Source organism: Botrytis byssoidea (genome assembly GCF_014898295.1).
Source record: "Botrytis byssoidea strain MUCL 94 chromosome Unknown BBYS_036, whole genome shotgun sequence".
In the NCBI taxonomy this organism is placed as follows: domain Eukaryota; kingdom Fungi; phylum Ascomycota; class Leotiomycetes; order Helotiales; family Sclerotiniaceae; genus Botrytis; species Botrytis byssoidea.
In genome coordinates this window covers 204,594-218,357 of record NW_024065877.1, presented here as the reverse complement: position 1 = coordinate 218,357, position 13,764 = coordinate 204,594, and the positions used below count along the sequence as shown (strand labels likewise).

The window sequence follows — 13,764 nt, the reverse complement described above, 5'->3', positions numbered from 1 at the left end:
ATGATGTCACTAGCTCCAAAGTGTGAACAATTTGAAGCTGCGTATCCAGTCGATCTCTTCATGGTAACAGAGTTGGTTTGGTCATCATCCCAAATAATTCCTCGACCCCATAAAGAGAACATCAGATTATGGATCATTCCAAGTTCACCCACTACATGCTGATTGGTCATCGTCAGAGTCAGGAAGCTCGAACAAGCTGATATGATATACCTTGATCGATACATAATGCAAGTAAGACAATGCAAGTCAGACCAAAAGATAGTGGGAGAGGTTCAAATACACGCTGAAGCCAATGATCTAGAACTCTCGTCTCTAGAATAAATGGGTTTTGTTTATCCCAAGGAAGTGGAAGTCTCTTGGGAAGCATATCAGCTCATTTACAAGAATGAACACGAACAGAATTCTACGAAAGTTCAACCCCTTCTCAATTGCTCCATTTACGTTCAATTGATAAACACATCAAAGCCATGATATTCTAGTACGTGACAATCAAGAAAATGCAATTTTACGAACATCACTCACAAAACCCGTAAACAATGAATATTTCATCAAAAGGAATGTGCATCATCTCACCAAGAGCTCCCTTACAGTTGAAGCTCATCAGAACCAATAAAAAAACGCAGCTTCTCCGGCGAGCTTGGGTATCGACCAAGCATACAACCAACACGTGCGATTTCATGAGGTCATCGAAAAATACAACCAAACAGGAAATACGATGTCTTACATTAATTTGCAAAGAAGAACAGGTAATAAAGCAATCTGCGAGAGGCAAAGATAAAAAGCAATGGAGAGGGTTTCGCATAGTGGTGGGGGAAATTGCGAAGACATACACTCCCTTAAGGTGATTTCAATGCAAATCGTAAGTTCAAGTCAAAAATTGTCGAAAGAGAGCTGTGTATAACCCATTCAAACCATTCAAACAAATCATTCAAAGAGAATTAAAAAGCAAAATGCTTCAAAAACGCCGTGCAAAAACATATCGAACGTATCCAACACCATAGGACATGGCGGAAAGGACATCAATTGAAGAATGATATAAACCAGCAATCCTATTCTGATCTCCGCAAATCTCAACAAAGGGTAGAGAACCCTCTGAAAGGTAATCCAGATAATTCTTATTCAAAATAGGGCGCGAATACATGTCCAAAGGATGTGATATCAGAACTCCTGATGAACTCATTCTTCACATACCCGAGAACAAAGTGCGAGATCATAGAAAGTCGACGAGATCTCGAATAGCAATCTTCGAGATGAAAAATTGATAACACTAAATAGCAGCGAGAAAAATCATTAAAATCAAGCAATCGATCTACCACACTTGGATCTCTCACCTCTCGACTTCCCATTCTCATCCAGCACCACACAAGAGAGAAGATAATTTACAAGTACTTACACCCACACCTTCAACCACAGAAACCTATACGAAAAGCTTACTCGAGGAAAGCAAAAGAAAAAGAAGTATTACTTCCTCTGATTTAAACTTGAAGAGGTTTTTACTAGGGAAGAGTACCACCAGGATTGTCATCTAGATCATATTATCACCCCCCTTACATAATTTATCAACTTGACTCATTACTCTACCATACCGTACCGGCAATTTTCCTTAAAGCTTTATATATTTATGTATTCTACCTTCCCAATTTTCCTAACCATTCAAGCTATTCAAGCCATCCAACTCAATCCCATCCAGTCCAATCCAATCCAATCCAATCCCCTATCACCACATCACCAACCCATCACACCCACATATCTCCCTCATCAAACTTCACATCCACATCCACGTCCACATTCCGCTCCGCTCCGCTCCGCTCATCATCTCATCTCATCGCGACTAGCTAGCCCTCTTCCTTTCCATTCCCCACTCCCCTCCCCCAGTCCTTCCACTCTTCCTCCCAACCCCTATCTCCTACCCCCAATCCCTTATTTATCCATTCATCCCATATCACAAGATCACCTTACCCCTACTCTCACTTACTCTAACCTATTCTAGCCCAAACTCCTCTTCTCAAAATCACCACTTAAAGTTACCCCGCCCCCGCCCCAAACTTCCAAACCCAACCATCTAATTCTAATTTCTAACAATCAAATCCCATCAGCCTACCCTCAGCAATCTATATAGAATTTCCAGTTTCTTTCTATTTCCTAATGTTCAATGTCTACCTACCAAGCTATAGAACATCATTGTACTCACTCTCACCCACTCACCCACTCACTTGCTCACTCACTCCATCCCTCCATCACTCCATCCTTCCATCCCTCCATCCCTCCATCACTCCATCCTTCCATCCCTCCCTCCATCCCTCCATCCCTCCATCCCTCCCTCCCTCCCTCCCTCCCTCCCTCCCTCCCTCCCTCCCTCCCTCCCTCCCTCCCTCCATCCCCCCTTACCCCTCACCAACAATCACCCCAACTAACCCAACAAAACCCCAACCCCTAACCCCTAACCCCTAACCCCTAACCACCTAACCAACCAACCAACCAACCAACCACCCCTCCAAACTAAGCATAAATAAACCTAAATAAACATAAAATACTCCACAAGATTCTCAATCAAGACCCTTGAATCTCACAACATGTATACATATATACATACTCACCTACTCACTCACCTACCCACTCACAAAAAGCCCCACTCATCATTCTACCATCCACCAGTACACCTTCCCACTCACCCACCTACCTACCTACCTAGTTTCAGAAACCAAACCAAACCAAACCGAGCCGAATCGAGCCACTCTCTAGTCTAGACGCAAAAACAGAAACAGAAAATGAAACAGAAACACTCCACAAAATTCAGAAACCCGTGGACATTTCTCACTCACTCACGTAAAGCCACAATTTCTCATCAGATAGAAAAGCCATCACTATAAGCCCCAAATCAAAATCAAAATCAAAATCAAATGAACGAAAAAAACATCTCTCTCCATTGATTCATTATCTACCTGCTACCCCATCCATCCATCCATCTCATCACATCCACACACCACCCACAGCTTCCCTCAAAATCTCTCTTCACTCACTCACTCACTCACTCCCAAACAATCCATCTCATCCACCCGAATCCCCACCCCAAACCCAACAATAAACCAAACCCTCTCCACCACCGATCCACCCATCCATCCATCATCATCACATCATATCAAAAAAGCGAATAATCTGGATCTTAATCTTAATCTCCATCCCAGATCCCAGATCCCGCCCTCCTCCCTCCCTCCCTCCAAAAATCCAAATGTTTTTCCCATCCCATCCCATCCCATTGCATAATATCCAAACACCACCAACTACCTCCCCCAACGACGTGGGAGAGTGGGACCATCAACGACCTCGAGACCAAAGTACACACGTACCGAGCATTCATTCGAGCCGTGAAGAAATGAAATAGTGAGAAGAAAAACAACAACAAAGAAATCCATAGATAACAAAAGGGGGTATGTGTATGATAGTAACCAGAACCAGAACCAGAGACAAATTCTGCCGTGCTCAAAGTGCGCTAAACCTCGCGCTGAAATATATGGTACAGTTAAAATAATGAAATGTCCATCTCCGGAAGAAATGCTCATAAAATGTGAAAAATAAGTTGTTGCCGGAAAAACAACTATGAGGTATCATCTAAACGAAAAGAGAGAGGCAGAGAGAGAGAGAGAAGAAGAGCGCAGATAAACTCCAATGCAAAGCAAGACGCAGTCTCAACTCTCTTCCATAATCCCCACCTCACCCCCTCCTTCCTCTCTCCATTCCCGACTGCGGTCCGTCATTCTCTTAATCCCGCTCACGCGACCCGCCCAAAGACTTTCTACCGTGGTGCGGAAGGTGTAACCACGCTGACTGCTAATCACGCCAATCGCTTGCAGTACGGCTTTTCTACTATCCCGGCCAAAGACAGCAGGATGATTAATCCATTCGAGACTGGCCTCCAACTCCGCATCCAGAGCCGCAACAGTGTTGGGATCGATACCCGAGGCTGTGACAACTGCCGAAAACGCATCGTTTGATCGGTGTCGAGGAATCGCACCGAGGGTATGATTCGAGGTCATTGTCGTCGCAGATGTGGGGGAAGGCGTGCGACGTCCATCGGGAGTACTGTTCGTAGGTGATGAAGAACCCGTGCGGGATGAGAGATTGTGATTGGGGGATTTGGAAGGTGGGGGTGGGATGGGTGGAAGACCACCTTTTCCTAATCCTTTCAGAATCGATCGTGTCTCGCTCAAAAGATGTTGTGCGCGGTCGTGCTGACCGCGAGAAACCAGTGTGAGGGCGCGTGTAAGCATATCCGAGGTGAGAAGTTCCATACGTCGTTGCACGACGCTTGGATGGGGTGGAATGGGTGGTGCGCTATTCCAAGTCATGTGTTTCTTTTGATTGGTTGGTGCAGGAAGCATGGTGATTGCTAAGAGTGAAGGGCGGGGTAAATGAGCAAGTGTTCCATCTCTGAGGATGTCTCCCCAGGTGAGGTCAGCCTGGATCAGAGGAACTTCCTCTATTGATACGACTCGTTGATCTTCTTGATCAAGTGACCCACCAAGAGCCTCCAGACCAGAAACGATAGAGTCCCATGGATCTTGAGCGAGTTGTTCTTGCGAAGCATTATCGGGAGCAATGACTAGCTGCACTAAAATATCCCTCTTATCGCCGAATCTCAAATCTCCCAGAGAAGCCTCGGCGTCTTTACCCGTGGCACGCTTAGTGATCTGTAAGGCCCCGCTAATCTTAACAAATTTGGCTGGCGATCCCTCAGGAAGCCTAAGCTTTAATTTCACATTTTGATGTGACATTGTTTGCAGAGATCCAAGACAACCTGCAAGACATTCTCGCAACATCATCCAATCTTTGACGTATGTGTAAGAAGCTTTGGTTCGCGTGGATAATTCAATCATGGTGTCTGGCTTGTGGGTCATACCAAGTCCGAAAGAGTGGACAGCAATCCTAAGTGAAATTTGTTAGCCATGATTTTCCCCGCAAAATACCAATGTTCAACACTACTTACTTAGCCGCCTCCGCTCTTGATACCACAAAATCCACGCTCTCCGCATCGGATGTAGAGGAGTCACTAATCAAAAGAATCGTAGCAATTGGATTATTCGACCTCCGTTGCATGAGAAGATCCATCGCCACATTTGCACCCTCCACAACATCTGCTCGATGACTCTTTTGTCCAACCGGTCTGATCGAAGCTAAAATTTGCTGCCATCCATTCCATGTTCTACTAGTCATTCCCACAAGTGGTGCTGCACCGCCACTGGACCCAAATGTGACCAAACCCATACGATCACGATCTCCCAGGTTGGAGACCATAAATTTCAATGCATCTCTTACAAGAGTAATCTTGACACCTTGCATCGAAGAAGATATTGGAATCACAACCACAATATCAACAGGGACGTGAATTGCAGCGGGGAGTCGTAGACCACTAGGGGCACTTGCGTATTCTGCCGGTGCGGTCGTCGCGGATCTAGGTCCATAGGCCGAGGAAGTAACCGACACTTGCTGGAGTCCCGTAGAATCGCGACTCCATTCTTCTTCTTCTGGCTCCGAGAGATCATAATCTGGACTTCGTGCTGGAGATCCCTCGATAGCGTTCAAATCCAACAAAGCCTGCTGCCACAACTTGAGCTGATTGCGATTTTCAAACTTGAGATGAAATGAGGGGAGTTCGGCCACTGACAGACTCAAGGTCAATATGTTGTTATCTTCAGTAGGGCGTAAGTTAGCTGCGGTGATTTTTTCGGTTTGTCCAAGAGAATTACCAGATCCTGATTCAGTCACCTCGTTCAAGTGCTTTTTGATTAATATGGAACCTTTGAGTGTGCAGCGAGTACTTTTGCGAACGCCATTCGATTCATCCCATGGTTGTGACGATGAAATCTTCTTTTCCTTTACGCAGATAAGCATTTCTGCGAACAAGAAACATTCCAGTTCCTGCCAAGACTGCCTGTCTTTTCCGACTCGAATAGTTCCATATAATCGTAATTTTCCAAATCTGCCTATCATTAGTATTTTATTTATGTTCTACAATGCATGATGATATATACCTATTAAAATCAAGACCATGCCAATTTTCCACCCGAGTCCGTAAATTTTCAGTGATTTCGTCCAATACCTCTGGAGATTCATAGGGGTAGAAACGTGGTGCGCTCTGGGCTGGAGATGGGGGTCGAGCATAGGTATCTTCAGGTCGAATGTTGGGTAGTGGAGGGGCACCTCGAATATCATCTGGGTCGGGTCGCCATTTATTATCAGGAACCTCGATTGTGATAAGACAGGTTAAAGTTTGTTGCTGTCTGGACCTGTTCAAGGTAGGGAACTCTGAACGAATGCTGACGACTGGAGCTGGAATGGGGTTTCTTGTAACACTTGCTCGAGGGCTTATAAGATTCGATTCCATCGCTTGCACATCGCAGTCATGGCGGCGAGGTGGGCCGCTGGTTGCAGTCTCTGGGTACCCAACGGACGATGGAGCGTTTTCGCTATCGTTTCTCTGGTGCGAGATTCTCGATGGTTGTGCGTATCTATCCATGCGCTCTCGACTATCCCTACTATCTCTGTTGCTGCCATTATCTCTGCTATTGTCTCTAATGTGGGTATCCTGGCTGTTCGCTCTCGCTCTCGTAGTTCGAGCATTGGATTCGCGACTGGGTGGTCGTACGGTCTGGGATTCCCAATTTGAGAGTGTGGGCGTTGATCTCGCGGACTGGTCGCTGGCGGAAACTGAACGCACAATGCTACTTAGCTTCTCTGGAGGGGCAGCGGGAATCAGCTTTAGTTTTCAGGGAAGACGAACCACTACTTTTGAAAGTCTTACCAATGTCAAGAACATTGCCTCCTCGACTCGTATCCAGACCTAAGGGCGCATTGCAAGTTGGGCAATATTGAGCGTCGCTTTCCTTGATGTATTCGTAGAAACATGCCTCGTGGGAGACATGGCCGCAGGAAAACTGTAATATTCGTTCGCCTCGAAGAGTATGTTCCAATGGCTCTTCACACACAGAACATTCGCTGCCAACAAACGTCCTCTCCCTCCTGTTACGAGTTCTATCCGTGTCCAACATTCCTGACATTCCACCACCAGCTCGTTGTTTAAAATCACGATTCGCCTTACTGGCTAGAGGGGAGACCGAAGAGAACAACGTATCTGAAATTCCACGAGTATGTTCAAGAACTTTTCGATTATCTGATGAAGAAGAAGTATACAAGTTAGTCAATATAAAAGTAATTTTCACGCATTAGTATGAGCGGAGGGGTGGAGTAATGGCAATTTGGAGTTTGGCTACTGCGTACCCTTTTTGGGATGGGATCCTGCAACGCGGGCTCCACTAGACAAATCCTTGACCTTGTCTCTCTCTCGTCTCCTGGATCTTTTATCCGAGTCGCTGAGTAGTCCAAGCTCATACAACCTTGAAACCTGGTCTTTTTGCTCCTCCGCTCTGCGGCTAAAGCTAGTGAGATTCCTACCAGTATCGGAAGTGGAAGGGGTGTTAAGTCCCAAGAACCTTTTCGACATGAACCGCTGTTCCAGAGGGTCTTTTTTTCAAAAGCTCTGTCCGTCTCCGTCAATATTAAGTTTGGTCGACCACTTTTTTTCTGAATATAATCCGCTGCTAAGAAACCCAATCGACCCAAGATTTATGAACAGTAACGCAATAAATCTCAGCACATAAAATGTTCGCTTGTGAAAGTTGAGATCCGGCCGAATCCTGAAAGTCCGAACCAAGGAAGATTTGGGGTGGCGATGCTAAGAATTGCGCGCTGTGAGATTTCGATCTCTATCTTTCAGGACTCTAAATTTGGGTATGGGAATGAGGACAGGACTACCGGGAATGGGTACAGGAGCTAATTGTAATCCAAAGGGTGTGACGCTGTGGGGAATTTTTGCAAAAGGCTTTCCACCCTTCAGTGTGCTGATTCACGGCTTAGGTCAGAGTAATTGAATAGGATTTGAGGTAGGAATGACCACTATTCGATGTAATTCGAGATCCCGTGTTTGGTTACTGGGCTGCAGTTATGAAAAGACGAGCTGAAGTGTTAGGCCAATAATGCAAATGCAATTCAATCGAGTGGGCGTCCGAGAGCTTTGCGAATTACTACTAGAAGGGAGGGGCGAGACTTGCGAACTTGCGAATCATGAAATTGTGCGAATCGCGACTACGGGGTAATTGAGTTCATTCGTGGGGAGCCTAGTGAAATATGATGAAAGTTTGAGAGAGAGTATGAAGTGAGTGAAGAGAAGAAGTTGACGAACAGCGAGATGTGGAAAGACAAATGTGAACGCCGCCCACTTACAGTAGGTAGTAAGTGATGGTGCCACCATATCTAGGCAGTAAAGATAGCAAGCAGTTATCTGTAAGAAAAATTGAATAATGTTATGCCGGAACTCCATTACCTATACCCAACAGCTCAGATACATGGATTCAGGCACGTAAACGATGGGCGCTGTCCAGGATACCTACAGGACTGAATGATTTTCAGGACTTCGGAGTCTGGCTTCACAAGGAAGAGCATGACGGGATTGGTTCAAAGGAGGGGTTGGTGAAGATTTGGTAAAAGTGGTGGTGCAGGAAAAATTAATGGCAGTAACGACTTCTGGTAATAATCTTGATAATGATGTCGCAAAATGCTCAGACTGACTGAAGTAGACAGACCTCGGGTATTTAGTAAGCTTCTTCCAGTTTAGCACACCTCCGGAAAACATGGATCTACGTATTGAACCACATGCTATAGTTTGCATAAGAAACTTATAACGCGAAAGTTAGAATAATGAATTTCCCTTCCAAGCTTGGAAATTAATACTCGTCAGTTACTAGTACACGATAATTTGAGCAGCTTTTGCAAGGTAGCTTAGCGATTATCATACGACAAGTCCGATATCAAAATGAAGGGGCTATAAGGTTAAATAAATTACCAATAGGCATTTTCGCACCCTTTGAGATAATTCGAAAGTTCCAGTTTATTAGCAATCATTGTAGACATGTTGACATAATAATGACAGCTTGATAAATTGACGGGACAAGTTTTGTTTCTACTTTGACACAGGCCGAAACAAGGTAGATCAACAGGAACTGTGGCTTTAGGCTGTACAGTAGCTGCATATCTAATATAGGCCATAGGGTCCTAGTATAAGATGAACGTCGGAAATTTTACCAGAAAAGAAACAATCTCCATATCGGTAACTTTCTACTTGCAGCATGCAGTTGATTGAACTTGCATGTTGGTAAAAGTACACTTGGGTTCTACACTGTCTACGACGCAATATTCTTGATCGATCTCATCACCTTCTAAACTCGGTTCCTCGTGGATTTATCTTCAATCTTCAATCCCACTATGATAAAGGAACGATATTGCTATCCCAGCTTTCTGCAGTTCTCGACTGCACATTTTGGCATTCGAACCATCGTGCCAATCAAACGATTGTATCATAGTGCTGTTATCCCTGGTCCGCGCCCGTTACCCGCCTATTCTCTCGGATATCCCTGGTCTGTGAAAAAGGCCACCAAGGTCTATCTCCATCATGCATGCAAAAATAATTACAGGGTACATAAAACAAGGAAGATCTTGCGTGTGAAAGTAGCCAGTCACAGCAAAAATCACGAAGTATTATTATCTTTTAGTTCTGCAGGATAAGTTTCTGTCTATCCGATCATTTCTTCTTATGGTCATTAACGGCTGAAAGAAACATATTTATATGATACTCGCAACATTTCTTCGGGCTATTAGGTTTTCAGGAGAGAAAATATTCCCAAAAAAGAATGAAGTCCCCCATTCTTCCCAGTATTCCCTTCCAATTGCTTGTTAGTAATCCGATTGGGGAAGGAAAGTAGACGGTTCGTTTCTTCGTTCCGTAAACAGTAAAAAGAAATGATTCGAATACGAAGGAAGTCTTTAACGTCTTTGACTATCGACTATCTGAGGACGAATCCGACGATGTCCTAGAAAACTGGAACTAGACTTATTATTGCGCACTATCCCGAACTATTTGATTCTGGCATCTGTCATATTGATTCAGACCCCATTCTTAACACTTCAATCGATCCTGAGGTTAGAACCGGTGGTCCGGTGGGTAAGATTCTTATTAACAGCCCCAATATAGAAATATTTCAAAGCTTTCAACCCCACAACACGAAGCATGAAATAAGTACAAATAATGATCTGCCCTATAAGAATCGGATCGACCTCTGCTACATGCGTAATCAAAAGTGATTAGGGAGAAAAAAGCCGGAATTTTGGGTCCTTCCAAGTTCCAACTCCTATTTTTCGCTGCAGACATCGTGGTTCCCACGCGGTTTATATCAATGTCTCATCCCCATATCCACTTTGGATCGTCGAAACTACGGGAATGCCGCCACTGAAATCAGGAACAGAAATAGTGATATCCGCTGTCATTACCTTTCGATAGACATTATTGTAATATGACAGGAGTCAAGGGACAAGAAATGTAAATGACATCTTGTTAGTCTGCAATAACTACATGTCGTATATGTTGTACGCCAAAGGCCTAGACGACCTGAAGAATATTCAAGCCACAACCACTAGACTTAAATAATTACTCCGAGACTGCTCAGACGTCTTCTAGAAACCTTCGAATCGTGTGGTCAGAGCTTTAATATTTGGATTCATATCAGAATTGTATTTTTCGTCCTGAACGTCCTCTCTGGCATAGGTTCAAGAATAGGTTTTCGTGTAATTCTCTCGAGCCTCTCTAATTATGGAAGGTTACACGATCGATCTAATCTTAAGCTACTTACTCTCAAGGAGGATTCCAGAGGATTGAATTACTTGTGCGGCACCTCCGTTCTGTACTCAATTAGGTGCACCCTCAAATATGTGCTTATTAAAAGCAACTTCGGCAGCTAAAATAACGATCTATCCGTCTGTGTTGTAGAAATTCCTCAGTCGCTACATGCGCATCAGCTGAAACTATTGTATTGTCATTCTTAACAAAGACCAAGAGATATAATAATGCAATATGCTTACAGCATCAAAACTAAACGATGACATGTTTAAACTATCGCCGCATGTATCAAGCTCGAAGCGTACAATTCAACCGGCTTTCATCTCATCTGATTCGTTTAAACTGTACAGATGTTAGACAGCGTGGCTTGATGTTACCCGAACTACTCCCAGAACTTTCATCAGTATCTGATGTCAGCTTCACGTAGCTGCGCCGCGGGTAGTCATTGCAGCTTGTAAAGTGGCGCTCGCATACATATAAAAAGAATCTTCGCAGAAAAATCAAATGCTGTCGGAGCGCAAAAGAGTTGTGACTGGTCGCCTAATTTACCTAATGACAAAGATATCATCATTCAGACTTTCAACCCACTATCGTGCAGAATACATGCTGCGATGTTACCCTCCGAGTACATCACCATCCCGAACAAGAAACATCTGACAACATTACCACCATTTTCGGAAGTTGCTTTACGAGCAGTGTAACAGTCCTACAAGAAATCCTTCGCAAACCTCACCTTTGAAACACATTCAACCAGTAACATAACAAATTCACATCGATCTTTTGTCCAAAGGTAATCCTCTTCAAGCATTTTCTAATGCACCCCAAGCGCTTTTGACAACGATCGATTTTTTGTGGCTTGCATGTTCAGGTCGATGTCCAGAGATCGTCGCGTGCTAAGCATGGACTCTGATTACTGTGGTATCCGCAAGCATCAATATCATAGTTGATAATTCAAGAGGAGAGTTTTGCTAGATTGGCGTTTCTTGTATAGTATGAACTTTTCGAGCTGAACAAAATTCGGTCGTGTTTTGTATGGTATACGTCGCTACGAACGATGTCAATTCAGACTGTGGTCGCCCAACTTTCATAGGTGATCTAAATCTCTAAGAACGCCTCCAAGATCTATCTGCTTCAGATTCTTGTTACATTTCTCGATCAGTTCCATGGAATTATTACGGGTGTCAATGCGAATGCTGCCCGCTATCTCATTATATGAAACGTGTGCTTTCCAGAGGCGGTTCACAATAGGGTTCCAAAGACATCTGGCCCACATAACTGGATTTACCCCCTTGTTAGTTTGTCAAGATCGACCTACTCTGCACTTTATCTTTCTTTACTATTTGAAATGCGATCTCTATCCACTATATGTGCATCGATGCATTCGAGATTTCGAGCCTCGTCGCTTGTTAATTTAGCCTCGCATTCTTAGCCTAGCATTTGGCGTATTTTATAATAGCATTGTCAAAGAACGGAGTTTTCTCTACATCCGCATCGCTGATCAGTTTCTGCCCTATAAGGTTCGTCCTGTCAGTGCTTACTGCTTGGCCAATTCCAGCTTCCGCTTCTATTCAAGCCTGTCAATTCACTAATGAAAATGCCAAAACGGTAAGGTTGGTTTGATACCTTCTAAACAACAATTTGGGCATCTATATTTCCTTCTGTCTTGTTCTTGTTCGACCAAACTATTTCAAAACTTGATGAATTGAGAATCGCCTTGACCAAAATAAAGTGTGAGGACTAAGGACAGTGTGGACAGTTGAACTCGTCAGCGAGCTAATTACCATGATCATGAACGAGTCCACTTTCCTGATTATCTTCCAATATTAATTGCCATGCTCGCGTTGATATCGTCACATGAATCCTATAGCTTCCTAAACTCAATATACACGATACCTCTATCCAAGCTCACCCAACACCTCACCAGTCCACTTCCTCCCGGGTGCGCGCCATTTACCCCGCAGAGCTAAGACTTTTTTAAATGCAGATTGTCAGCACAATATAGACACAATCGACATGAAGATCAATGTTTAAGATAGTTATACTTTTTCAATCCACCTCAACCGGTACGCTTTGATCAATATTACATACTACTGTTAATAAATTTCACCTTGTGCTCACGCTCTTGGCTACAGTCTGGCTTGGCTCATCACTAAGCCGAGTCATCAAGACAGCATGAATGTGGACTGAGGAGTCGTGAAAACTCAAAATATCCTCATTATTCCCGCATGTGCAAGGAGAAAACCCACACTCTTTGCTCAAGCTACAGGAACCCTTCTTTGCTGCAATGAATGCAGCACACTAAGATTTAGACTAGAACTTTCTTGAGTAGTCAAAACGCGAGGCCGCGGTTCAACCGATGAAGATCCAGCTATCTGATAAAAGTGCATGCGGTATCCATCTACATATCATAGGTCGAATAATGCCCCCCCCCCACCAGTCGCCTAGCCACATGCCATCTGAGCGCCACGAAAGCACAATACACATAACTTCCCCGTTGTATATTGCGCCTCACAGTGTCTTTCAGCTTCTCACGATGAGTATACCAATAACATCACATTCCTATCACTTGCTAACACACACATAGTCCGGACACTTACAACACTCTTGTCTAAGCATGCAGGTAAACAGCACTGAGCAATGATTCGCTACGTCGTATGTACACCTGCCACCATCAGCGTTAGCGTCTACCTTGTCCACATACAACAGGCACTTAAATATCCCTATAATATACCCGAGCCCAAGGCAAATCCTGCGAAAGCCAGTACGTACACACGGACAACTTTAATTTGTGGCGGCAAAGAAAAGACGTAATCTTCAGCCCTAGCTACGGGCCTTTTATATACCAAATTCATGCAAACCCTTGAAAATCGCAGTGTACAAAATCACCTGGATTTTAAAGAGGTGGAGGCTCGAGCTCTTTTTGGCGGGGTACATCCACCAACATTCACAACTAAGCCACCGACACAAATTTTGTAGGTTCTACAAGGTGCCTGGATGTGAAGTTGATGGTTTTTCATGCCGTTCGTCGAGTGTAACGAATC

The 13,764-nt window shown here is 44.2% G+C and overlaps 2 protein-coding genes across 2 annotated transcripts; both read right to left on the bottom strand.

The window, feature by feature from the left end:
* Positions 1-3,241: 3,241 nt before the first annotated feature.
* On the bottom strand, positions 3,242-8,303 carry EAE97_011382 (uncharacterized protein). The gene is made up of 5 exons (XM_038881897.1): positions 7,276-8,303; positions 6,779-7,168; positions 6,030-6,732; positions 4,985-5,977; positions 3,242-4,923 (listed from the first exon to the last, which is right to left on the bottom strand). Exons 1-5 carry the CDS (start codon positions 7,496-7,498, stop codon positions 3,687-3,689), a joined length of 3,546 nt encoding a protein of 1,181 aa, XP_038727306.1. The 5' UTR covers positions 7,499-8,303; the 3' UTR covers positions 3,242-3,686.
* Positions 8,304-8,440: 137 nt separating this feature from the next.
* Positions 8,441-9,156, bottom strand: EAE97_011381 (uncharacterized protein; the record flags this gene model as incomplete). Its single annotated transcript, XM_038881896.1, has 3 exons — positions 8,441-8,728; positions 8,971-9,105; positions 9,136-9,156. 3 exons carry the CDS (start codon positions 9,154-9,156, stop codon positions 8,441-8,443), a joined length of 444 nt encoding a protein of 147 aa, XP_038727305.1.
* Between the last annotated feature and the right edge of the window lie 4,608 nt (positions 9,157-13,764).